The sequence below is a fragment of the Stegostoma tigrinum genome, chromosome 17 (assembly GCF_030684315.1).
Source record: "Stegostoma tigrinum isolate sSteTig4 chromosome 17, sSteTig4.hap1, whole genome shotgun sequence".
Lineage (NCBI taxonomy): Eukaryota > Metazoa > Chordata > Chondrichthyes > Orectolobiformes > Stegostomatidae > Stegostoma > Stegostoma tigrinum.
Window position 1 is genome coordinate 11,292,076 of NC_081370.1, and position 26,648 is coordinate 11,318,723.

General features: G+C 47.1%; 2 protein-coding genes across 8 annotated transcripts in view; one reads left to right on the forward strand and one right to left on the reverse strand.

The window, feature by feature from the left end:
- LOC125459230 (carnitine O-palmitoyltransferase 1, liver isoform-like) overlaps nucleotides 1-18,184 on the forward strand; it is a 47,935-nt gene extending 29,751 nt beyond the window's left edge. For 5 of the 6 annotated variants that reach the window (XM_048545377.2, XM_048545381.2, XM_048545380.2 and 2 more), the window contains 8 exons: nucleotides 7,695-7,800; nucleotides 9,297-9,413; nucleotides 10,976-11,140; nucleotides 13,681-13,815; nucleotides 15,152-15,304; nucleotides 16,019-16,132; nucleotides 16,636-16,728; nucleotides 17,722-18,184. In XM_048545377.2, coding sequence (XP_048401334.1) covers nucleotides 7,695-7,800; nucleotides 9,297-9,413; nucleotides 10,976-11,140; nucleotides 13,681-13,815; nucleotides 15,152-15,304; nucleotides 16,019-16,132; nucleotides 16,636-16,728; nucleotides 17,722-17,808 — 970 coding nt within the window. In that variant the 3' untranslated portion in view covers nucleotides 17,809-18,184. The remainder of the gene's footprint in view (nucleotides 1-7,694; nucleotides 7,801-9,296; nucleotides 9,414-10,975; nucleotides 11,141-13,680; nucleotides 13,816-15,151; nucleotides 15,305-16,018; nucleotides 16,133-16,635; nucleotides 16,729-17,721) is intronic. The other variant, XM_048545383.2, reaches the window with a different exon arrangement.
- Nucleotides 18,185-25,000: 6,816 nt separating this feature from the next.
- si:ch211-236l14.4 (SITS-binding protein) overlaps nucleotides 25,001-26,648 on the reverse strand; it is a 74,557-nt gene continuing 72,909 nt past the window's right edge. For both annotated transcript variants that reach the window (XM_048545788.2, XM_048545787.2), the window contains one exon: nucleotides 25,001-26,033. In XM_048545788.2, the coding sequence (XP_048401745.1) occupies nucleotides 25,857-26,033 (177 nt within the window). In that variant the 3' untranslated portion in view covers nucleotides 25,001-25,856. The remainder of the gene's footprint in view (nucleotides 26,034-26,648) is intronic.

Genomic DNA, 26,648 nt, shown 5'->3' on the forward strand with positions numbered 1-26,648 from the left:
ATGAGGAGAGAAACCTGATTCTGGCTGTCTCGAGCAGACCCACCTCCAGTATCAGAGGCTGCCCTTGCCTTACTGTGCAGGGATCCCCTGAGTGAAGGCTATCCCTCTTGAATTAACTGATAACTATGACAAATTTTCTAGCTTTGCGTCTGTGCTAAACAGCACAGCAAGGTAGTAACAATGTGAGGCTAGTATGTGTAGCTGAAGGGGCAATGTGTAAAATGGCAGCACAAGGCAGAGATGCTGTGAGCATCCAGACAGGTCCTTTGAGAGTAAGTGAGGAGCCCGGGGATACAGCCTGGTGCAGTCCATGAGCTGGGGATATATCCCTGAACGCACTGTGTCCTTGCTGCAGTGTTACAGTGGGGGTTACCGTACCAGCCTGAGGTGTAATATCGAAGATCAGGAACGTCCTGTAAGTGGATTGGAGATGTACCATGAAGGTTCATAGAGGCTGGCGTATGGCAGAAGCCAGTGTCCATGGACATGGGGCGCATGTGGTAAGTGCCCGTGGAGTGTGCCCAGGTAGTGCCCACTGTCCAACAGGAAGTGGTACTGAGCAAAGCTGGGAGCCAGTCCTGCTCTGCCCTCCGTTTCTCAATCTATAGCTTGTGTGGTAAGAGAGGAAGATGTCTATTAATAGGGTGAGTTGTGATGTTAACAAGGTCTTTAACAAGCTTTAGTTCCCCCTTCATTGGCATCTTGCCACTGCGTCATAAGGATCTCACCTCACCAGTCTCAAACTGTTCTGCCCCAAACCTCACCAGAACCCACATTGCTCAGAGCCCTATAAGACTCATTTGGATTATCTGAGGCTTTTTTAGTAAAGAAACTGGCAATGTCGAAGAAGCACGTGAACAGCCTGTCACTCTCAAGCTGTAGTACATAGCCAGTCATAGGACGGGATGAAAGGAGAATATCACCAAATACCTGTTGTGGGCAGCCTGTATTTATGTGAGCGCAGTGAAGCACAAAACATGAATCCTGTTGTGCGTGGCCCCCCAGCTGGTTACCACCCTGACACAATTTCAACCAACAACTTGTCTCCAAACGTGACTGTTCACCATGTGCAGTGGCGGGTCCTGTTGTTAGAAACCGTGGGACCACCAGTGAGTACAACGTCTCTTTATTTGATGTCATCCTGTTTCAGAACATAGAACAAAGAACAGTTCAGCACTGTGCAAGGCCTTTGGCCCATGATGTTGTGCCGACCTTTTCTCCTACTAAGAGCAATCTAGCCTGCATACCCTACATTTTACTATCCTCCATGTGCCTATCCAAGAGTCATTTAGAAGTCTCTCAAGTATCTGAGTCCACTGCCAATACTTCGGCACATTCCACATGCCCACCACTCTGTGAAGAACCTACCTCTATCATCTTCCTTATATCTTCCTCCAGTCTCCTTAAAATTATGCCCCCTTGTAATAGTCATTTCTGCCCTGAGAAAAAGTCTCTGACTATCCACTCTATCTATGCCTCACATCATCTTGTAAACCTCTGTCAAGTCATCTCTCATCCTTGATAACAAGGTGTGGAGCTGGATGAATACAGCAGGCCAAGTAGCATCTTAGGAGCAGGAAAGCTGACATTTTGGGCCTAGACCCTTCATTGGAAATGGGGGAGGGGAAGAGGGTTCTGAAATAAATAGGGAGAGAGGAGGAGGTGGATTGAAGATGGATAGAAGAGAAGATAGGTGGAGAGGAGACAGCATCTGAGATAACAAGGTGTGGAGCTGGATGAACACAGTAGGCCAAGCAGCATCTTAGGAGCAGGAAAGCTGACGTTTCGGGCCTAGACCCTTCTTCAGAAATAAAGGAGAGGAGATCCAAAGCATCATCCTCCAACACTTCTGCCATCTGCAATCCGACCCCAACACCAAAGACATTTTCCCTTTCCCACCCTTGTCTGCTTTCCGGAGGGACCACTCTCTCTCTGACTCCCTTGACAGCTCCACACTCCCCTCCAACTCCACCACACCCAGCACTTTCCCCTGCAACCACAGGAAGTGCTACACCTGCCCCCAACCTCTGCTCTCGCCCCCCGCTCCCGTCCCAAGCCCCAACAAGACTTACAACATCAAGCAGATGTTCACCTGCACATCTGCCAATGTGGTATACTGCATCTGCTGTAACTGTTGTGGCCTCCTCTACATTGGGGAAACCAAGCGGAGGCTTGGGGACTGCTTGGCAGAACACCTACACTTGGTTCACAATAAACAACTGCACCTCCCAGTCGCGAACCATTTCAACTCCCCCTCCCACTCCTTAGACAACATGTCCATCCTGGGCCTCCTGCAGTGCCACAACGATGCCACCGGAAGGTTGCAGGAACAGTGACTCATATTCTGCTTGGGAACCCTGCAGCCCAATGGTATCAATGTGGATTTCACAATCTTCAAAATCTCCCCTCCCCCTACTGCATCCCAAAACCAGCCCAGCTCTTCCCTGCCTCCCTAACCTGTTCTTCCTCTCACCTAGCCCCTCCTCCCACCTCTAGCCACACTCCCCTTTCCTACCTACTAACCTCATCCCACCCTCTTGACCTGTCCATCCTCCCCAGACTGACCTATCCCCTGCCTACCTCCCCACCTACACTCTCTCCTCTACTGGCTTCATCCCCGCCTCTTTAACTTGTCTGTCTCCTCTCCACCTATCTTCTCCTCTATCCATTTTCAATCCGCCTCCCCCTGTTTATTTCAGATCCCTCTCCCCCTCCCCCATTTCTGATGAAGGGCCGAGGCCCAAAACATCAGCTTTCCTGCTCCTAAGATGCTGCTTGGCCTGCTGTGTTCATCCAGCTCTACACCTTGTTATCTCGGATGCTCCAGCATCTGCAGTTCCTATTATCTCTCATCCTTTTTCACTCCAATGAAAAAAGCCCTAGCTCCCTCAACCTTTCCCCATAAGACCTGCCGTTCAGTCCTGGTAAATCTCCTCTGCATGCTCTCCATATAATGATGTTTGGTCAATGTGACCACAGTGAGGCCTTAGCAAGGTTTACATGTCTGGATATTACCTCAGGATCACATTTGCCAGATGTTCCACAACATAAGTAGAACCAAATTCTTCAGGGGATCTTTCAGGCCCACATCATCAAAAGAACAAAAAGAATATAAAAGAGAAATACAGCACAGGATCAGGCCTTTCTGCCTTCCAAGCCTGTGCCAATCATCACGTCCTAACCTTCTGCTCTTATTCAGTCTGTATCCCTCTATTCCCTCCTTATTCATGTAACCATCCAGGTGCCTCTTAAATGTCACCAAAGTGCCCACTTCCTCCTCCACCTCTGGCAGTGTGTTCTAGGCTCCTACGACTCTGTAAAAATAAAACTTTACTCACGCATCTCCCTTAAACTTTCCGCCTCTAACCTTGAACCTGTATCCCCTTGCAATTGGAACTTCAACCCTGGGGAAAAAGGCCTTTGAATATCCACCCTATCTATACCGCTCATCGTTTTGTAGTCTCCTCTCAGCCGCCGTCTTTCCAGTGAAAACAGTCCTAGTCTTTTTAACCATTTGTCATAGCCATTGTCCTCAAACCGGACAACATCCTGGTGAAACTTCTCTGTACTCTTTCCAAAGCTTTCACTCTGTTGACCGAAACTGCACACAATATTCCAAATGCGGCCTAACAAGGGTTTTATGCAGCAACATGTTATGCCAATTCTTGTACTCCAAGTCCTAGCCGATGAAGGCAAACATGCCGTATGCCTTCTTAATGACCTTGATCACCTGTGTTACCACTTTTAGGGAACTGTGGACCTGCACGCGCAGATCAATCTGAATGTTAATGTTCTTAAGGGTTCTGCCATTCACTGTATAATTCACACATAAACTTGATCCTCTAAAATGCATCACCTCGCATTTGTCTGGATTAAACTCCATCTACCGTTTTCTGTACCCGAGTCACCAATCTGTCGATATCCTGTTGTATCCTTTCACGATGGTCAACGACTATCAGCAACTCCACCAATAGTGTTATCTGCAAACTTACTAATCAGACCACTCACATTTTCCTCCAGATCATTTATATATACTAGGAACAACAGAGGATCTAAAACTGATCCCTATAGAACACCACTAGTTACTGGTCTCCATTCTGAAAAACACCCTTCCCCTGCTACCCTCTAACTTCTGGGACCAAGCCAGTTTTGTATCCATCTAGCCAGCCCACCCCGAATCCCATGTGATTTTAGTTTTTGTACTAATCTGCCATGTGAGACTTTGTCAAATGCTTTACTAAAGTCCATATAAACTACATCCACAGCTCTTTCCTCATCAATTACCTTTTGGTAACCTCTTTGGTCACCTCTCCAAAAAATTCGATTAAATTGGTCAGACATGATCTTCCCCATACAAAACCATGCCGCCTGTTGCTCACTATTCCATTTTCTTCCAAATGTGTATATATCTTGTCCCTCAATATCTTGTCAAAGAGCTCCCCCCCCCCCGCCCCCGCATAGACGTTAGGTTCACCAGCCCAGATTTCCCAGATTCTCCCTGCTTCCTTTCTTAAACAAGGATGATAATGGAATAGTGTAGGTTAGATGGGCTTCAGATTGATTTCATAGGTTGGCGCAACATCGAGGGCCAAAGGGTCTGTATTGCGCTCTGATGTTCAATGTTCTGTGTTCTAGGTTCTCAGGGAATGACATTGGCTAATATCCAGTTCTCTGGAACTTCCAAGCCTGTGCCACTTTGCCTGTGGATAAAGAGGATGTGACAATATCTGCTAATGACCCAGCAATTTCTTCCTTTGCTTTTCCAGTAACCTGGGATAGATCCCATCTGGTCCCAGGGACGTCGCTATCTTAAATCCAATTTAGGATACTGAAAACTTCCTCCTTCAAGATATTGAGATTCTCTACAGTATTCACACACTCATCCCTGATCTCCACATCAGTTATGTCCTTCTCCTCAGTGAACACTGATAGAAAGTACTTATCTCTATCACTTCTTGTGGGTCCACATACAACTTCCCTCCTTTGTCCTTGAGTGGGCCTACTCTTTCCCTTGCTACCCTCTTCCTTCTAATATATGCATAAAAAGCCTTGGCTTTTTCCTTGACCCTGTTTGCTAAAGACATTTCATGGCTCCTTGTAGGCTTCCTAATTCTGCATTTAGGTTCCTTCCTAATTTCTCTGTAGTCCTTAATGACTTCATCAGTCTGTAACTGCCTAAACCTTCCTTTTTCCTTTTGACTCAGTTTACAATTTCCCTTGTCTTTCATGGTTCCTGGATCCTGCCATTCCTATCCTTCTGTTTCACAGGGACGTGCATGTCCTGCACTTTAATCACCTGGTCTTCAAAAGCCTCCCACATGCTAGATGTAGATTTGCCCTTTAAATAACTGCTCCCAATCCACATTCCCCAGTTCTTGTCTAATTTAGATGTCATTAGCCCTTGTCCAGTTAAACCTCACCCAAAGGCCACTCTTGTCGTTGTCTATGACCACTCGAAATCTTATGGAATTATGGTCACTAAGCCGAAAATTCTCTGCTACTGAAACATCATTCACCTATCCTGGCTCATTCTCTAATACAAAGTCTAGTATGGCCTTCTTTCTGGTTGGATTGTCAACATACTGTCTCAAAAAGCCCTCCTAGACACATCTAACAAATTGCCTTCCATCTGAGCTCCTGGCTCTAAGGGAGTCTCGGTCAATAAGAGAAAAGTTTCAGTCGCCCAACTTAGCTAGTTTGGTTATACCTTCCTAGTATCTGACTACATATCTGCTCCTCCCGTGGGCTGTTGGGAGGTCTATAGAAAACTGCCAACATTGTGATTTCACCCTTCCTATTCCTGAGTTCTACCCATAATACCTCACTGCAGGATCCCTCCAATGTGTTTTCCCTCAACATGGCTGTGATGTGATCCCTAACTCTTCCATCCGTTTTGTTTCCCTTTCTGTCCCGTCTAAAACAGCCCTATCCTGAAATGTTAAGCTGCCAGTCCTGTCCCCCCTCTAACCATGTCTCTGTAATGGCAATAACATCATAATTCCATGCAGTAATCCATGATATTAATTCATCTGTCTCACCTGTTATACTTCTTGCATTGAAGTAAATGCACTCCAGACCTCCAGTCTCTCTGAACCCCATGACTTTGCTTTGCCTGCTGTTACTCTGTGCTATGCATACCTCAGTCTTTCTTTTGTCCCTGCACTTACTGGCCTGTTGTTTTGGTTCCTACACTGCTGCCACACTAGTTTAAATCCTCCCGAAGAGTTCTCGCAAACCTCCCACCCAGGATGTCCTTGCTGGAGATAACATAGTGCGGAGCTGGAGGAGCACAGCAGGCCAGGCAGCATCAGAGAAGCAGGAAAGCTGATATTTTGGGTCTGGACCCTTCTTCAGAAAAAAATGTTTGCTGAACCCTGATTAAAGGGCAGATAATGAGTTCAATTTGGAGATTGCAATGTACATGCTGCAGCCTCTGGTGGAGAGCTTGATGTACATTCATAACCTTATTACCAGTTTGTTCTATCTCATGCTGCATAAGTCTCATTCAGTTTCTCTCAGAGGTGTACAGATCAGAAATAGGTCTTTCAGCCCATTGACTCTGCTTAACAGATTGAAGCACTGTGTCTCACTTGAGCAACGACCACCTTGCATTTGTAATCCTCATGATATTCAATCCATCATTAGATATGATCGTGTGATTAGAAATCACTTACTGAATAATCCAGACGATGCAGCAACTTAGCCTAGAATCTAAGTTACGATGATCAGCCAGGCTCACAGTGCAGTGACTGCGCATGTGCTCAAAGCTCCATACACAGACACACACCGCCTGTTTTACGTAGACATAAGGAATTTGTATCCTTTACAAAAGGGAAAGAGCTCATGGAGACAGCCCAACTCTGCCATATCCTTAGCAACACTGTGACCAATCAGAATCCACCTACCTGCTTTGGTAATGAAGATTGACAGTTAACTGTTCCTCCTTCTCCACGGCAAAGATAGCCTGACTAATCAGCGCCCTGTTCCCAAGTGGTGTAACATGGTGTTCCTGTGTCCCAGTCTGTTCAGGACCAGGAGGCAGGAAACAGTGAACAATGGGAAGTTTCAGCTTCTCGTCTCCTGTCTGCAACGTTCAATGAAGGAAATGATGGGAAGAATCCAAGAGTGTGATATTGTTCCAGTGGTGACCAACAATAAAACATTATGGTTATAAATGAAGCATTGAGTTAGTTTGCAGGTGCAGTGACTAGGAAGGAATGACGTGTTAGACACCAGTCAAAGTGTAGGAATTTTTTTTTCTGAAGAAGGGTCTAGACCCGAAAAGTCAGCTTTCCTGCTCTTCTGATGCTGCTTGGCCTGCTGTGTTTGTTCAGCTCTACACCTTGTTATCTCAGAGTGTAGGAATGTTGTACAAGCCAGGCCCTGGAATACTCCGTACTATTGTGATTCCCATACTTAAGGAAGGATGTTCTTACATTTAAATGGGATTGTAACAGGATATCACTGGGACCGCTCCAGAGAGAAAGGTTCATCCAGTGAAGAGGGATTGAGTAGGTTGAGCCGGGGTGGCGGGGGGACGGGGGGGAGGGCAGAGAGTGAGGGTGGGATGGGGGATGAGGGATGAAGGCCACTTGGTGGGGGGGGAAGGGTTGCGGGGTGAGGTGTTGGTGAGGGTGGGACAGGGAGACTAGCTTGGTCACTGTTTCTAAAAACCCATGTCTCTCTCTTTGCAGGTGGTTTGATAAATCTTTAAGTTTTATTATTTTTAAAAACGGGAAGATTGGTCTGAATGCTGAACACTCGTGGGCAGACGCTCCAATCATTGGGCACCTCTGGGAGGTAGGAGACCCGTCACTTTCCCAATAGCAATCACTGGGGTTATCTCTCTCAGATGGCACAGGGAATGGGAACTGTAACCAGGATGAGACTGCAGCAGGAAAGCTCCCTCCAAGAGGAAGGGAAGGGGAGGGGCGTTGGGAGAGCAAGAGAGAGAGAGAGACTGCCTCACTGTGTGACTCTAACAGTGAGGAAGAGATTGGCACAGAGACCTTTCAACGTTGAGATGGTGCTCATCTAGCCCAGCCCACTAAGATCAGGATATGGACCAGAGCACTCTACAGGATGTGGGAGTTCAGTGGGACCCCAGCTCAGAGACTGGGTACAGCTTCCCATGTCTGTTCCCAGCCCCCTGCTCCACCCATCCCTTAAGAGCAAATGACCTTGAGTCATTTACGCATTTTCTGTCTGTAACCCTACCCATTTCAGAAAATCATCCAATCCCTCTTTCTTTCTTGTAAGTCTCAAAGGACCCTACCTCCACCACATTCTCAGACAGTACATAGAACATAGAACAGTACAGCACAGAACAGGCCCTTCAGCCCACAATGTTGTGCCGACCATTGATCCTCATGTATGCACCCTCAAATTTCTGTGACCATATACATGTCCAGCAGTCTCTTAAATGACCCCAATGACCTTGCTTCCACAACTGCTGCTGGCAACGCATTCCATGCTCTCTCAACTCTCTGCGTAAAGAACCTGCCTCTGACATCCCCTCTATACTTTCCACCAACCAGCTTAAAACTATGACCCCTCGTGCTAGCCATTTCTGCCCTGGGAAATAGTCTCTGGCTATCAACTCTATCTATGCCTCTCATTATCTTGTATACCTCAATTAGGTCCCCTCTCCTCCTCCTTTTCTCCAATGAAAAGAGACCGAGCTCAGTCAACCTCGCTTCATAAGATAAGCCCTCCAGTCCAGGCAGCATCCTGGTAAACCTCCTCTGAACCCTCTCCAAAGCATCCACATCTTTCCTATAATACGGCGACCAGAACTGGACGCAGTATTCCAAGTGCGGTCTAACCAAAGTTTTATAGAGCTGCAACAAGATCTCACGACTCTTAAACTCAATCCCCCTGTTAATGAAAGCCAAAACACCATATGCTTTCTTAACAACCCTGTCCACTTGGGTGGCCATTTTAAGGGATCTATGTATCTGCACACCAAGATCCCTCTGTCATTCCAGACCCAAACCAATCTTTGTGTGAGAGTTCACCTCCTGTCACCATTTATGGTCTTGTCAATTACCTAGAAGCTGTACCCTCTCATACTTAATCCTTCCCATAATGGGATCAGAGTCTATCTGTATATTTTTTAAAGTGTATTTTGACAGGACAGTGTTTGCTTGACAAGACCTGAATTTATTGCCTTGGATTCTGTTAAAGAACCCATGCAGGTCAGCCCCGATGTGTAATGGTATTACACACCAATACCTCAATAGGAGTTGGAGTTTGTGAATGTCACTGCACTGTTGATGTCTTTCTATCTTCTGTAGTCGATCCTGGCCACCGACCAGTTCCAGCTGGGATATACAGAGGAGGGGAATTGTAAGGGAGAAGCTAATAGGAAGATTCCACTGCCCCAGCGCCTGCAGTGGGAGATCAGTGAGCCGGTGAGTTCCCTGTTTGTGGCTAGCCTTGAACATTAAAGTAGTAAACCTGCAGCACTGACCTCCAGCTCCTAGGCCTGGCCTGTGGTGTCCCTGAGTGAGGGTTGGCAGTCACTATGACCAGCCAGCCTGTGGTCCTGATTGAGTCATGTCACAGCCTTACAAAGTGCAGTCAGACCAGTCAACCCATCCCAGCTCCCACTACCCACAACAACAAAGAACAAAAGAAAATCACAGCACAGGAACAGGCCCTTCGGCCCTCCGAGCCAGCACCGATCCAGATGCCCTATCTAAACCTGTCACCTACTTTCCAAGGATCTATATCCCTCTGCTCCCTATCCATTCATGAATCTGTCTAGATACATCTTAAATGATACTAATGTGCCCGGCTGTACCACCTCCGCTGGCAATGTGTTCCAGGCACTCACCACCCTCTGCGTAAAGAACTTTCCACGCATATCTGCCTTAAACTTTACCCCCTTGCCTTGAAATCGTGACCCCTAGTAATTGAGTCCCCCACTCTGGGGGGTGGGGAAAAGCTGCTTGCTATCCACCCTGTCTATAACTCTCATGATTTTGTAAACCTCGGTCACATATCCCCTCAACCTCTGTTTTCTATTGTAAATAATCCTAATCTACTCAATCTCTCTTCATAGCTAGTGCCCTCCATGCCAGGCAACATCCTTGTGAACCTCCTATGCACCCTCTCCGAAGCATCCACATTCTTTTGGTAATGTGGCAACCAGAACTGTACACAGTATTCCAAATGTGGTTGAATCAAAGTCCTATACAATTGTAACATGACCTGCCAACTCTTGTATTCAAAACTCCGTCCGATGAATGAAAGCATGCCATATGCCTTCTTGACAACTGTATCGACCTGCGTTGCCACCTTCAGGGTACAATGGACCTGAACACCCAGATCTCTGTGTGCATCAATTTTCCCCAGGGCTTTTCCATTTACCGTACAGTTCGCTCTTGAATTGGATCTTCCAAAATTCATCCCCTCGCATTTGCCTGGATTGAACTCCATCTGTCATTTCTCTGCCCAACTGTCCAATCTATCTATATTCTGCTGTATTCACCAACAGTCCCCTTCACTATCTGCTACTCCACCAATCTTAGTGTCATCTACAAACTTGCTAAGCAGACCATCTATACCTTCCTGCAGATCATTAATGTACATCACAAACAGTGGTCCTAACGTGAATCCCTGTGGAACACCACTGGTCACCTGTTGCCCGGCCAGTTCTCTATCTATGTAGCGAGTTCATAATAAAGCAACCCTGAGCTCCGTAATCTCCGTGCTGGTGAATGATGCTTTTCAGTCTGAGTGAGCTGGTCTCAATGTACATCCTGGAAGGTGAGGTTGCGACAGGAGGCAGAGGGAGTGCGGGGTGAGGGTGGATTTGAAACGTTCTCTCTATTTCTCTTTTCACAGTGACCATGTGAGGCTGCAGATGTTCTGTCTCTCTGTCCCTGATGATACAGTGTTGTTTGTTGTGGACAGCCTCTGTCCAATTTTGATGAATTTCTGGCTGACTGTTTTCTCCCATTTCCCCCAGTGTCAGGAAGTGATCACACAATCTCTGAGTGTGGCGCAGCAACTGGCTGATGATGTGGACTTCCACGCCTTCCCTTTCGATGACTTTGGCAAAGGTCTCATCAAACGGTGCAGAATCAGCCCTGATGCCTTTGTACAGATGGCACTACAGCTGGCACATTACCGGGTACAGTCTGTTTTTATCAAATCCTCCTTAGCCTCTATCTAAATGACTGACAGACACAGTGACAGAAACGACTGAACCACATCTGCAGCACAGTCTACAATGTTGATCCTCCTAATTTAAGATGGATAGAAATATTTTCCCAGCCTAATTCCTGGAATGGGAGGATTCTGTAATTGAGAAAGGCCGGACACACTTGGTCTGTGTCCTCTGGAGCTTAGAAGAATCAGAGGTGACTCAATTAAAACATATAAGATGCTGAAGGGTGATAATGGGAACTGCAAATGCTGGAGAATTCCAGATAACAAAGTGTGGAGCTGGATGAACACAGCAGGCCAAGCAGCACAGAAGCACAAAAGCTCAGGAGCACAAAAGCTGACATTTCGGGCCTAGACCCTTCATCAGAGAGGGGGATGGGGAGAGGGAACTGGAATAAATAGGGAGAGAGGGGGAGGTGGACCGAAGATGGAGAGAAAACAAGATTAGGTAGAGAGGAGCGTATAGGTAGGGAGGGGATAGGTCAGTCCAGGGAAGATGGACAGGTCAAGGAGGCGGGATGAGGTGGTAGTAGGAAATGCAGCTTGAGGTGGGAGGAGGGGATGGGTGAGAGGAAGAACAGGTTAGGGAACATACCCTGCCCCCGCCACAACCGTCCCCAGAGGATCCCCCTCGTCCTCACATACCACCCCACCAACCTCCGGATACAACGTATCATCCTCCGACACTTCCACCATCTACAATCCGACCCCACCCACCCAAGTCATTTTTCCATCCCCAACCTTGTCTGCCTTCTGGAGAGACAACTCTCTCCACGACTCCCTTGTCCGCTCCACACTCCCCTCCAACCCTACCACACTCGGCACCTTCCCCTGCAACCGCAGGAAGTGCTACACTTGCCCCCACACCACCTCCTTCACCCCCATCCCAGGCTCCAGGATGACCTTTCATATCAAACAGATGTTCACCTGCACATCTGCCAATGTGGTATATTGTATTCATTGCACCCGGTGTGGCTTCCACTACATTGGGGAAACCAAGCGGAGGCTTGGGGACCGCTTTGCAGAACACCTCCGCTCGGTTCGCAACAAACAACTGCACCTCCCAGTCGCGAACCATTTCAACTCCCCCTCCCATTCCTCAGACGACATGTCCATCATGGGCCTCCTGCAGTGCCACAATGATGCCACCCGAAGGTGGCAGGAACAGCAACTCATATTCCGCTTGGGAACCCTGCAGCCCAATGGTATCAACGTGGACTTCACAAGCTTCAAATATCCCCTTCCCCTACTGTATCCCAAAACCAGCCCAGTTCTTCCCCCTCCTCCCACTGCATCCCAAAACCAGCCCAGCCTGTCTCTGCTTCCCTAACCTGTTCTTCCTCTCACCCATCCCTTCCTCCCACCTCAAGCCACACCTCCAGTTCCTACCTACCACCTCATCCCGCCTCCTTGACCTGTCCATCTTCCCTGGACTGATCTATCCCCTCCCTACCTCCCTACCTCCCCACCTACACTCTCCTCTCTACCTATCTTGTTTTCTCTCCATCTTCAGTCTGCCTCCCCCTCTCTCCCTATTTATTCCAGTTCCCTCTCCCCATCCCCCGCTCTGATGAAGGGTCTAGGCCCGAAACATCAGCTTTTGTGCTCCTGAGATGCTGCTTGGCCTGCTGTGTTCATCCAGCTCCACACTTTGTTATCTAAGATGGTGAAGGGGCTGGACCGAGTCAGAGAGATCATCTGGGAGAATCCAGGACTAGTGAGGTACTGATTCAAAACAAGGGGGCACCAGATACAACCGACAAGGAGGAGATTTTATTACTCTGAGGGCTGAGTGCCTTTGGAATTCCCTCACTCAAAGAATGGTGCAGGAATGTGGAGCGATCAGGTCAGCCAGTCTGACTGAATGGCGAAGCAGGGCTGAAGGGGAGAATGGCTTCCTGCTATCCTACATGTTTGTACTGAGTAATGATGAACTGAGAGATGCAGGTCTCCAGAAACATTGAAAAGGAGAGAGAAAAGACACTGGTGAATATGACAGTATAATTGAGGGCTTTCAGCTGAGGAACCTTTGGTGTAAAGGAGAGTGTGGTTGAGTTTTTACTGGAATAGAGTTAGACCACCATTGGGGCTTGTGGACAGACCATTGAAACAAGACCTGCACAAAGAGGGTCAACTTTGAGAGTCAACCAGATCAAAATTAGTGATTCCACATTGAAAGCATGCTGACAAAATTTGTTAAAAAAGTACAGGGAACCACTGAAAGCTTCTTTTACAAGTAAGGTATGTGTGTGGAGGGAAGTAAATCAATGATCTTCTATAATAGAGGGAAAGATGAACTCAATTAGTTGGAACATGAGGAGATGTTTGAAAGAAATGCAGGGAAATAAATTGGGAGTAGATTGACCCAGTAGAAGGGTGAGCATTGACAATGATGGGGCCCTGTAAACTATGCAGCTGGTCAGTAGCTTTGATGCTTGATGGATTTAAATCTCTCTCTGCATGCCCTTGTGGCTTCCTAAAGCCATGTGTATGTTGTGTCACCAGGACAAAGGCTCCTTCTGTCTGACGTACGAAGCCTCCATGACCCGGCTGTTCAGAGAGGGCCGCACTGAGACTGTTCGTTCCTGCAGCACTCAGGCCACCAAGTTTGTACTGGCCATGATGGACCCAGCTCAGACGGTAAAGCTTGTTTGTCTCCATTTCAAAGCATGAGAGCTTCCTTCATACATTTCTGGAGTAATCACCTCCCAGGGGTTGTCGGTGTTGGCAGGGGCACTGATTGGAGAATAACTGGTGGTGCATTGGCAATTTCTCTGCGCTAGTGATCCAGGAACCCAAACTGATAGTCTGGGGGCATAGGCTTGAATCCCAGCGCAGCTGCTGCTTTTAATTGAGATTAACAATGGCAGCAGCTAACATACATAATTTCACAAACTTCATCTGTTTCATTTAATGTCCTTCAGGGAAGGAAATCTGCCATCCTTACCAGGTCAGGTCTCCATGTGACATCAGACCCACAACAATGTCTCAACTGCCCCCTCCACCCACCCCGAGATGGCACAGCAAGACAATCAGTCAATGGGCAATTAGGGGTAGGGTTTTGGGAATGAATGGGAGACAGTGAAGATTTGGGATTATGGGGAGCTGTGTTTAATGCGAGATTGACACACTGACTACAGCTGTCATATACTACAGTGCAGATGAAAGGATGGCACAGTTTCTGTCTCTGCACAGGCTGCCTAAGTGGCTGAGCATTTCCACCAAGTCCATATATAAACTTCATCCACTGCCCTGTCCTCATCGACACATCTTAGTCAACTGCTCAAAAAAACTCAAACTTGTCAGACATGATCTCCCCTGATAAAGCCATGCTGAACTAGCCTTAATTAATCCTTGCCTATCCCAGTAGAGATTGATTCTGTCCTTTGTAATGTTTCTCAAATCATTTCCCTACTACGGATGTTAGATTCGTTGGCCTGCAGTTTCCTAGTTTGTCACTACCACCTTGTTGAACAATGTACCACATTAGGTGTCATGCAGTCCTCTGATACCTCTCCTGTGGCAAGAGAGGATTTGAAAATGAATGTCAGAGCCACTGCGATCTCCTGGGATCGAGTCTGAGGATTTATCCACTTTGAAATCATCTGAAACCAGTAGAACCTCCTCTCTTTCAATGCTAATTCATTCAAGATACCACGGTCCCCTTCTCTAATCTCTACACCTACATTGTCTTTCTCTCTCATGAATACAGAAGAAAAGTACTCATTTAAAATCTTGGCTCAGTCTTCCGGCTCCACGCAATGATCTGGATCCTAATGGCTCCCCACTCTTTCCCCAGATATCCTCTTGCCCCAATACATCAGTTTGGATTTTCTTCAACATTATCATCTTCAGTTTTTGCAATCTTCTGCTTCACAAAGTCTCTGCACAGCACAGTGGGGTACAGTCATGGTGATTACTTTCTGTGGGAATCATTGAGTCTGCCTCATTGTTTTTATTTCTGTCTAACTCTCAGAGGGAACAGAAGCTGAAACTGTTCAAACAGGCAGCGGAGAAACATCAGGATCTGTATCGTCATGCCATGACAGGAGCTGGCATCGACCGGCACCTCTTCTGTCTTTATGTGGTGTCCAAATACTTAGGAGTAGAGTCTCCGTTTCTGAAGGAGGTGGGTGTTTTTGGACTGTGTACTGCGCTGTGTGCTCCCTTGTTTTGTACGGAGCTGCATTTGGACGGTGCCTTCCTAAAGAGCTGCAGGACTGTGCAATGATCCAAACAATTGAAGCAGTCTCCATTTGACAAGCAACGGATCAAATGGCACCAGTTAATGGCCTTCGTGGAGGCTGGGACATCTCGTTCCAAAAGCTGGCAGCTGTGACAGTGCAGCAGTCCCTTGGTCCTGCAGCACAGACTGTCTGGATCCAGACAACAGAATCATGGACCAGGAGCTGAACCTGAGTGATCTGTACTTCAGAGTCAGGAAACAGTGGCCAAGTGGGATTAGTAACTGAGAGGCTCAGCCTAACATCCTGGGCCTGTGCTTGTTGGAATTTAAGTTTTAAATAATAAAATGAAGAATTTAACAGCTGTCATGATTGTCACAATGACTGTAAAAACCTATCTTATTCACCAATGATCTTGGAAAAGGAAATCCGTCGCCCTTCTCTGGTCTGAGCTACTGCACAGCAACTACTTTTAACAGCAATGCCCATGACCCATGAGCAAATAAACGGAGACCGACGCCCCTTGGTCCGAGCCTATTGGTCCCTCATGTGGGGCCTGACCAGCATGTGGGCAATGGTGGGTGGGAGAGTTCCTGATCATGCCCTCTCTGATCTGTGTGTGTCTGTCTGTCTCTGTTAACTCTGCATGTCTCCTTCAGGTACTGTCAGAGCCCTGGAAACTGTCCACCAGCCAGACTCCCCACCAGCTGCTTGACCTCGTGGATGTCAACAGATTTCCCCAGTATGTCTCGAGCGGAGGGGGCTTTGGCCCGGTGAGTGCAATGCTGATGGAGAGGGGAGCAGGGTGCTGCTGTGACATTCACTCCCTCTGCTGAGTGAGCCAGACTTGGCAGAGTGCCTCCTCCTGATTCACTGAAGAAAGGGAGGCGTGGTCCTGCCCACCAGTGGAATGGGGTGAGGGGGGCAGGCGCACAGTGAGGTACATGACTGGGCCCTGGTGGAAACTCCATTTGCTGCAGCTCAGAGGGTGGGTGAGGATCCCTCATTCAGGGCCTAGACAGCTGGGGTCAGTGTGAGGGGATGGGAGGAAACAGTCAAGAGGTAGGAGACTCTGTGCAGGAGCATGGGAAGAGCCCTGGGTAGAGGAGGAGGGCATCTAGGTAGACGTGAGGGTGACAGGGAGCTGGGTGGGGTGACTGAGTCTAGGTCTGGGTCTGGGTGTGTCAGGTCATGTGTTTGGAGGGTGTCTCTCATGCGTGCACTGTTCCCGTTTGTAATCACTGTTTGTGTGTGATCATTGTCTGTGATTTGGCAGGTGGCTGATGATGGTTATGGAGTCTCGTACATTATGGTTGGAGAGACACTCATCAACATGCACATCTCATGTAAATTCTCCAGTCCTGAGACGGTAAGTCTCTCACCAGACAAACCAGGTGCAGTGGGGTTGGGGAATTGTTTGTTGGTTGACATTAATTGGCCAGGGGTGGGGTTGGTGGTCATGGTGAAGGTGACACTACCTTACTGTACACTGGGGACTGAGCAGGTTTCAGGTGGCTGAGTCAATCTCATTCCACTGGAAATTGACCAACAGCTCAGATTCATAGCTTCGAGACTGAATACATTACCCTGACAGAGTCTCTCCACACCAAGGGCTTTCTCGCTACTTCACACACTTTATGGAGAGAATGCTGTTTGCTCACAGTTATTGTCTTTCTGACTCTGAATAATCCCCTGTTCCTACTGTTTCTCAATCTCTCTTGCCCCTCGCTGTCCTTGCCCCCACCCCACTATCACTGTTCTCTCTCTCTCTTCCCCCCCCCCCCCACTGTCACTTTCCCTCTCTCTTGTTCTCTCTGTCTCATGGAGTGTCATCTTCACTACCTCCATTTCTGCCCCTCTCCTGCACTGTCACCCTCCCTCTCTCTCCTCCACCATCTCACCATTCCTGTCTCTCTACCATACTGTCACCCTACCGCCCTATCTCTCTCCTCTACTATCTATTTATCTCTACATTTTCTGTCCTCTATTGTTACACTCCTTCCCTGTCTCTCCTCCAGTGTTTGTCACCCTTCCCCTTTCTTGTCCACTATTCCTAATCCTACTTACCCCCTGCCCCACAACTTTGTCCAATATCTGTAAGCCTTCTTCCCCTTTTCTCCTCCACTATCTGTCATTCTCTGTCTGCCTCTGTCTCTCTCTTGTGCTGTAACTCTCCTTCTCTCTCTTCTCCACTGTCACGCTCCCTCCTTTCATTGCCTTCTGACTATCCCCCATTTTCCCCCAGGTCAGTGAATCCAAATAGAGGAGGGTTTGGGATATACTTTGAAACACCAGCTCTTGTGGTTTTAATGACCTGTGCGCTCTGGGAGACAATGGTGTGATTACTTCTCTTTGCTTTTAGGATTCTCACCGCTTTGGAAAGCATTTCCGACAGGCTATGCTCGATATCCTGTCCCTGTTCAACTTGAACAACAGGCCCAGCCAGTAACATGAACCACAGCCGTGCAGCTCACTCTGGAGCAACCTTCAGGAGCGTGGTACAGAATAGTTTGACAGCTGGCATCTTAACATTACTCTTCCCCCATTGCCACTCTTCCTGGGAGTCCTGAACTTCCATTCTGGGTGGAATTTTTTATCCGTCTTTGCAGTTTCAGAGACCACAGAGGCTGGACTGAGCTCAGGGTGACTGGGAGCGTTGGTGGTGGCGTGAACAGCCCTGCCCTCTTTTGGATTTGGTGGGGGTTGGGTGCAATTGTATTGAGTTCACCTGAAGTTGGTGCACATGGTAAGGGAGGTGCTATCAATGAATCTTGCTTCACAACCTCACCTCCATTGTGATAATTAAAGAGAGCTTCTTCATCTTACCTGTTTCTGAATTGTTGCTCAGTATTAACGGTCAGGATGTGAATTTAAAACCAGAACCTGCAGCAAACCCTGGCAGCCTGCAGGGGGAGTTATTGGACAGACCGTGGGATGTGCGATGTTTATGTCTATGTCGTGACGACGTTGTACAGAACAGACTGATCCCGCTCGTCTCCCTTCCCAGGCTCCTGCCTTTGTTGAAGCTATTAATTCCCAGTCTTTGTTTCTGCCTCTCACCTTCTCCTCCCATAGTCCAATAATTGCCAATATTTCCCAACTGAATGCAGTCTGGACTGGGTCTCTGAATAAAGATGTCCATGGCTGTACAGCTAAGCTTCAGCGAGAAGGGTTTAAGCCTAATGAAGGTCAATAAAGGATCGGTGGCCGAGTGCTTTGCCTTATTGTTACTAACTGCAGCAGCTACCAGCCCCTCCCTATCAGTGGATTTCCCAAGACACACGTTGTCCTTGACTGCAGCTCCTTCCTAATGTGGTTGGAAATTCATTGTGGGCTCTCACACACCACATGGCTGGTGTGGCTGAGGCAGGTTGCAAGGTAAGAAACAACAGGGGAATTTTATGTAAATATGGAGATGGTGGCAGAGAGTGATTGATCTAATTATTTGGGAACTGAAAGTCCTGGCAGCTTTGTGCTGTTTACGTCTGAGCTCAGCATCTTTTGTTCACCATGAGGGAGGGAGGTGGCAGCTTGCAGCATAGCTCAGAGTGGGCAAGAGTGACTTGACAAGGGGAGGGCAAAAGGACAGGATGGATTAGGGTCAGGGACATGGAGGAGTGAAGTACGAAGACCAGGATGTGGTAGTGGACAGTCAGTCAAGGTAAGAAAACGAGGCTGAAGGGATGGGCTGTGGATAGTACTATCCAGATACAGGGATGCCTTGCCATTTGGTTCACAGAGTCCTTACAGAGCCTTAATTTCACCCACAACTTTCATTTCTCCCCCATTGAGGGTGGTCTCAGCAATAGATTTCTTAACATGTAGAACAAGTTCAGCCATGTCCGACAGAGTGGGGAGGAGAAGTTTGGGCACTAGCATAAGCATTCAGTGAAGACAGAACACAAGTCTCATTAAAGCTATTTAAAGAGAGGGGCAGGTTGTTTCAACAAATAATTACAATGGCATCACGAGAAACTAAAACAATGAGTGTTGAAGAAACCAAGAAGATATGTGGCTTTAGAAAAGAGTTATGGAGGGGGATGGGAGAGAATGGGTGAGGATCAGGTGGGAAATAAGAGTAGATAAAGAACACAAGGAACATCATGTACGCAAACTAGAAATTTACTGCAAAACCCATAATTTTGGTTCTTATCAAAGGTCTAGGCAAAGGGATGTTATTGAATAAAATCAATCCAGTGCTTGAGGCTCCAGACAGGCTCTTTTGTTACTGCCAGAAATAATCCCACAATACAACAACTGGACTTGTTTGTGTCTTTTTAGCAAAGTCAGAAGTATACACTAAACCAGGTTATAGTCCAACAGATTTATTTGAAATCACACAATCTTTTGGAGCCCAGCCCCTTTGTCAGGTGCACTGAGAGAGCAGAACACACAGACCCACAGTTTATAGGCAGAGAGATCAAAACATCATACAACTGGTGTGAGTGGAGTGTCAGATAATAAGCCTCTGCAGGTGACCAAAAGTATTAGATGGTGATTAAAGTGTCAACAGCTGAATAACCAGCGAAGGGGTGACCTCTATCACAAAGTGTGAAGCTGGATGAACACAGCAGGCCAAGCAGCATCTCGGGAGCACAAAATCTGACATTTCGGGCCCAGACCCTTCATCAGAGAGGGGGATGGGGAGAGGGTTCTGAAATAAATAGGGAGAGGGGGGAGGTGGACCGAAGATGGATAGAGGAGAAGATAGGTGGAGAGGAGAGTATAGGTGGGGAGGGGATAGGTCAGTCCAGGGAGGACGGACAGGTCAAGGAGGCGGAATGAGGTTAGTAGGTAGGAAATGGAGGAGTGGCTTGAGATGGGAGGAGGGGATAGGTGAGAAGAAGAACAGGTTAGGGGAGGTGGGGATGAGCTGGGCTGGTTTTGGGATGCAGTGGGGGAAGGGGAGATTTTTGAAGCTTGTGAAGTCCACATTGATACCATTGGGCCGCAGGGTTCCCAAGCGGAATATGAGTTGCTGCTCCTGCAAGCTTCGGGTGGCATCATTGTGGCACTGCAGGAGGCCCATGATGGACATGTCGTCTAAGGAATGGGAGGGGTAGTTAAAATGGTTCGCGACTGGGAGGTGCAGCTGTTTATTGCGAACCGAGCGGAGGTGTTCTGCAAAGCAGTCCCCAAGCCTCCGCTTGATTTCCCCAATGTAGAGGAAGCCACACCGGGTACAGTAGATACAGTATACCACATTGGCAGATGTGCAGGTGAACATCTGCTTAATATGGAAAGTCATCTTGGGGCTTGGGATGGTGGTGAGGGAGGTGGTGTGGGAGCAAGTGTAGCACTTCCTGCGGTTGCAGGGAAGGTGCCGGGTGTGGTGGGGTTGGAGGGGATTGTGGAGCGGACAAGGGAGTCACGGAAAGAGTGGTCTCTCCGGAAGGCAGACCAGGGTGGGGATGGAAAAATGTCTTGGGTGGTGGGGTCGAATTGAAGATGGCGGAAGTGTCGGAGGATGATGCGTTGTACCCGGAGGTTGATGGGGTGGTATGTGAGAACGAGGGGGATCCTCTTGGGGAGGTTGTGGCGGGGGCAGGGTGTGAGGGATGTGTTGCGGGAAATGCGGGAGACACATTCAAGGGCGTTCTCGATCACTGCGGGGGGGAAAGTTGCGGTGACCTATAATCTGATTGTGAGGCAGAGAGATAATTACAAAAAATTTAAAATATTGTGGTGTTGGAGACAAACTAAATGACAGGTATTTCATGCCGAATTTAAAACTGTACAGACTAGTTAAGGTAAAGAGATCATCACAATTTATCAAGGTGATGCTGTCAAAACAGGACAGTAAGGAAGATTTTACAGACAGAACAGTATGGTGGGGTCACCTGTAATATGATATGAACCCAAGATCATGGTTGAGGCTGTCTTCTTTAGCGGGGAACTCAGCTATCAGTTTCTGCTCAGTGTTCCTGCGTTGTTGTGTATCTCGAAATATGCTTTGGAGAACATGTACCTGAAGATCAGAGGCCGAATGCCCTTGACTGCTGAAGTGTTCCCTGGCTGTGGGGGAACATTCCTGTCTAGCAATTGTCGCAGGTGTCCGTCAATCTATCTTCGTAGTATCTGTGTGGTCTCTCCAATATACTGTGTCTCAGTAAGTCCTTGCTTGTAGCATATGAGATGGCCAATATTGGCTAAGTCACATGAGTATCTGCCATCCATGTGGTGGGTGGTGTTCCCATGTGTGATGGTAGTATCCATGTCAACGGTCTGAAATGTCTTGCAGAGGTTGCCAAGGCAGGGTTGTGTGGTGTTGTGGTCAATGTTGTCCTGAAGGCTGGGTAGTTTGCTGTGAACAATGGTCTGTATAACATTTGGCGGTTATTTGAAGGCAAGAAGTGGAGGTGTAGGGAAGATCTTGGAGAGCTGCTCATCGTCATTGACAATGTGTTGAAGGCTGCAAAGAACGTGGTGTATTTTCTCCAATTTGGTGAACTATTGTACGATGAAAGGTACTTTGTCAGTTGTATCTTGTGTCCATCTTCTAAGGAGGTCATTGCAGTTTTCACTGTGGCATGTCAGAACTGATGACCGATGAGTTGAGCATCGTATCCCTTTCTTATGAGGGCATTCTTCAACACCTTCAGGTATTTGTCGCGTTCCTCTTCATCTGAGCAGTTCCTGTGTGCGCGCAGGGCTTGTCCATAGGGGATGGATTCTTAAATATGTTTATGGTGGAAGCTAGTGAGGGGCAGCATTGAGATTTACTGTGGACTTGCAGTGGAGTGAGGTACTGAGGTGTGCATCCTTGATGGAGATCCGTGTGCCAAGAATGAGACTGATTCTGAACAGTAGTCCACAGTAAGTCTGATGGGATGAAATTTGTTGATATCACTGTGTGGTTGTTTCAGTGATTCCTCACTGAGTCCAAGGGAAGAAAATGTTGTTAATGTATTTGGTGTATAGCATTGGTCAGAGGTTCTGCATAGCAAAGAAGTCTTGCTTGAATTTGTGCATGAAAATATTGGCATATTGGATGCAAATCTGGTCCCCATGACTGTTCTGTGTGTCTGGATGAAGAATTGGTTGTTGAAGTTGCAGTTGAGGATGAAGCGGGTGAGTTCTTGTTACTGAGTACTGAGGCTATTGTAGCGATGCCAGTTTGGTTGACAATGCTGGTGTAGAGTGCAGAGATGTCTGTTGTGATGAACAATGTTCCTAGTTCGACTGGTGGGTTTCTGTAAGAAATCTGTAGTGCCATGACAGAAGCTGGGGGTTCCTTGTCCAATGGGTTTCAAGATGCCCTCAATGTAGCCAGAGAGGTTTTCACACAGGGTCACATTGCCTGATACAATGGGACGTCCAGGTGTGTTAGCTTTGTGTATCTTTGGAAGGCAGTAGAAGTCTCCTATGTGAGATGTACATGGGATTAGAGTGCATAGGATACTCTGAAGGTCTGGATGAAAAGTCTTGATCAGTCTGTTTGGTTGATGGGTGTGTTCTTTGGTTGGATCAGCAAGTAGTTTTCTGTAGTGTTCCTGGTTATTCAGTTGTCTGTACACTTGCTTGCAGTAGTCTGTTCTATTCTGTATGTGCCTCCTTTTGTCTGCTGGTTTGATGACAATGTTGCAATTGGTCTTGAGAGCATGGATGACATTGAATTGTGCTTAGATAAAGTTCTGCGCTCTCTTGTGAGTGCGCCTGATGAATCTAGCATTAATGCGGCATGTTGGCTCAGTGGTCAGCACTGCTGCCTTGCAGCACCAGAGATCCGGGTTCAATTCCACCCTCGGCTGTGTGGAGTTTGCACATTCTCCCCATATCTCTGTGGGTTTCCTCCCACGGTCCAAAGATGTGCAGGTTCGGTGGATTGGCAATGCTAAATTGCTCATAGTGTGCAGGGATGTTTAGGTTAGGTGGGTTAGACATGGGGAAATGCAGGGATAGGGGAATGAGTTAGGGTGGGATGCTCGTCGGAGGGATGGTGTGGACCATTTGGGCTGAATGGCCTGTTTCCACATTATAGGGATTCTATGATCTATGAATGCATCTCCTGAAAGCTTGAGCATACATGTCGAGCCTAGCTCAGCAGCCTTCTGGAAGAGTCTAACTTAATTCCTTCTTTGGTCACTGCACCACAGCCCTCCCTGTTAGCTGTTTGAGTTAATTTGTTGTCTCATTGGGCTTGGTGCTGACACCTTGGGGTTTGTGGAAGAATTCTCAGAGCCTCATTTGCCTGATGAATTCCTCTGTGTCTGCCGTGAGAGCCATGATGTCCATTTTGGTAGTGGGACAGAAATTGAGCCCTTGGCTAAGAATCTCGGTTTTAGCTGGTTGAAGGGTGTGGTCAATTAAGTTGATGATGGATTTCCCTGTGGTGGTACCGCCTTCAACTGTGGTAACTGGGGATCACACTTTACTGTTCTGTATCTGTAAAATCTTCCTGTCTTGTTTTGAAAACATCACCCTGATAAATTGTTATGATCTCTCTACCTTAATTAGTTTGAATAGTTTTAAATTTGGCATGTGATTCCAGTCATTTAGTTTGCCTCCAGCACCACAATATTTTAAAATATTGTAATTATCTCTCTGCCTCACTTAATCAGATTATAGGCTATCCCGTCACTAGTTATTCGGCTGTTGACACTTTACTCACCATCTAACACTTTTGGTCACCCCCAGAGACTTATTATCTGACACTCCATTCCCACCAGTTGTATGATCATTTGATCTCTCTGCCTATAAACTGTGGGTCTGTGCTCTGTTCTCACAGTGCACCTGACAAAGGGGCTGTACTCCAACAGGTTGTGAGATTTCAAATAAACCTGTTGGACTATGGACTATAACCTAGTGTCATGTGACATCTGACTTTGTCCACCCCAGCCCAACACCTCACATCATGTCTTTTTTGCATTCATTACCTCACTACTAAATAAGTCCCTTCTTAAATGTGGCTATTTGTAATAACATGACATTTGGTAAATATTTCTTCAAAGCTGCTTTGCAACTTGGTGACACTTGAGTAAAGAGAAACGGGAGATGAACTTGCTAGAAGTGACCAGTTGGTGGAATTCCCATTTCCTTCCCCAAACTCTGAGAAACTGTAGATTCTGAATGCCCTCTCATATTCTTCCAGTGAATAAACTGCAGCATTTCTGGCAGTCCCATAGGTTTAATAAAGCAATTCAACATCATCCTTTTTACCATCCAAACATTGACTCAAGGAGGGTGGGCATTGCTGGCTATTAATTGCCCAACATTATTTGACCTCAATAAGGTTTCCCAGGTGAAACACTGCAGTCCACTGCCACTATGCTGTGACAAAGTGAAGTTCAGGATTTTGACCCAAAGCCAGAACTAACAGTAAAACATTTCCAAGTGAGGATGAAAAGACAAATGAAAGGCATCCACGGATGTGGGGTGGGGTGGGGTGGGGTGGGGAGTGTTGGTGTAGTAGCCTGTCATCTCTGGAGGACACCCCCAGCTGAGCCCCAGTGCTGTCACAGACAGACACCTAGTCGTACCATAAAAACAAAAGGCAGCAAGACCAGCTCTTCAAATGTAATGTGAAGCAACTCACACAGACTGACAGTAGCAAATTCTGACTGGATTTTGGAATATTATAGATGTTTTTATAGGTCCCCTTCTTGGGGAATCAACACAAAATTCAAAACCAGAGCCTCCAAGACGTGGCACGTGACTTGATACATGAAGATCTATACAACTTGCAGAAAAGATTGAGCAATTTGTTTTCAAGACACATCTATAAATGGAAACAGATTTTAATTACTCTTTAAAAAGATTGTAATTGCGTTGACTGACAGTTAAAGGCACAATTTCTACTTCATTATAAATCAATCTTCACATAAAAAGCATGCTGTGTGTTGTACCACAGAGGGAGTTTTCCCTCTGTATCTAACCCCGTCCTGTCCCTGTCTGGAGACTGTTTGATTGGGAAAGATTTTTATTCTGTATCTAACCCCATGTTGTTCCACTCCTGGGAGTGTTTGATGGGGTTAGTGTAGAGTCAACTTTAATCTGTATCTAACCCTGTCCTGGGAGTGTGTTGGGGATCAACTTGGTGACCATTTAAACTCTCATATCAATGTGTTAAAGTAATCTGTAAGGCTGTGACACGTAAACGGCTGATGGCTATGATAAAGGTAGTGAAATCTGGCTTGATCCGATCCCTGACCTGTGGCAATATGCCTAGACCCTAAATCAGGGGATAAGAGCTTCAAGCTAAGTCTGTAGTGCCTGAAGAACACCCTATCGATTGGTTGGTCAGGAGGCAGTTCATTTTTACTCGCAAGGTGCATTGTGCTGGCACTGTTAACCTCTTGGCAATGTGAGTTACATCGATAGACAGAAGAGTCAATATTTATGAGCTTCCTTGCCACGGAGCTGACAGGCTGGTGCCTTTTCTCAAACATGTGCTGACATTCAGTAGACAGTCATCCTCTGGTCAGGAAGGAATCTGCTTCTCCAGGAATTCGGAACGGTTTTGGTCTCTTCAGGGACCTAGGATACCATGTGCTGTCTCTAAGAGTCCTGCCTGATAAAAACTGGCACATTGGTCAGGGGTACTGGGTAATCCTGCAGGAGGGTACCACCATCAAATACCTGTGCAGTGTTCATATCCTTCCACTGGTAACTGCTTCCTGGCAGGTAGATGTCTCTGTGAACTCTGCCTGGTGCCGTCACTGGTGCCACCAGTACCTATGTGCAGGAAACAGATGGGTTACACATAGCAGGCACTGTACTCAGCAACAATCGTTAGTGTGCCTGTATAAAACTGCCTCAGAACTATGACAGGCCATGTGGGGAGGGTCACTTCAGTTTTGTCTGTACTGATGCTCCTGTCTGGAAGTCAGTTGAAGAATCAGCTTCCATACATACACTGAACATAGCCAGCTCTACCTCAACCCCAGGTTTCATTCAATGCCTCAGCCTATCAAGTTATTTTCCCAATGTCTGCTCCTGAAATACGCAACTTGATCATTTCTTCATTTATACATTGGGAAGACTTACGCCATTGTCTTAATGCCTGCTACACATTCTAATTACTAACTCTGTGCTTCTCATTTTAAGTCATTTCCTCCTCCATCACTGAGACAATCTTTCTCCCCCTCTGGAACACTGAACCATTCCCACCACTACCTCCGTTTATGGACTGTGGAAAACCTGATTTGTGCTTGCCTTACATTCAGAATGACCACTACAATATCATTCCAAACTTCCTACATATCCCCACAAACATGATCTCATCCCAAACTTTGGAGCCTAACACCTCACTGCCAGTCCAATGCCCAACTCCTTATGCCTGGCCTGTCA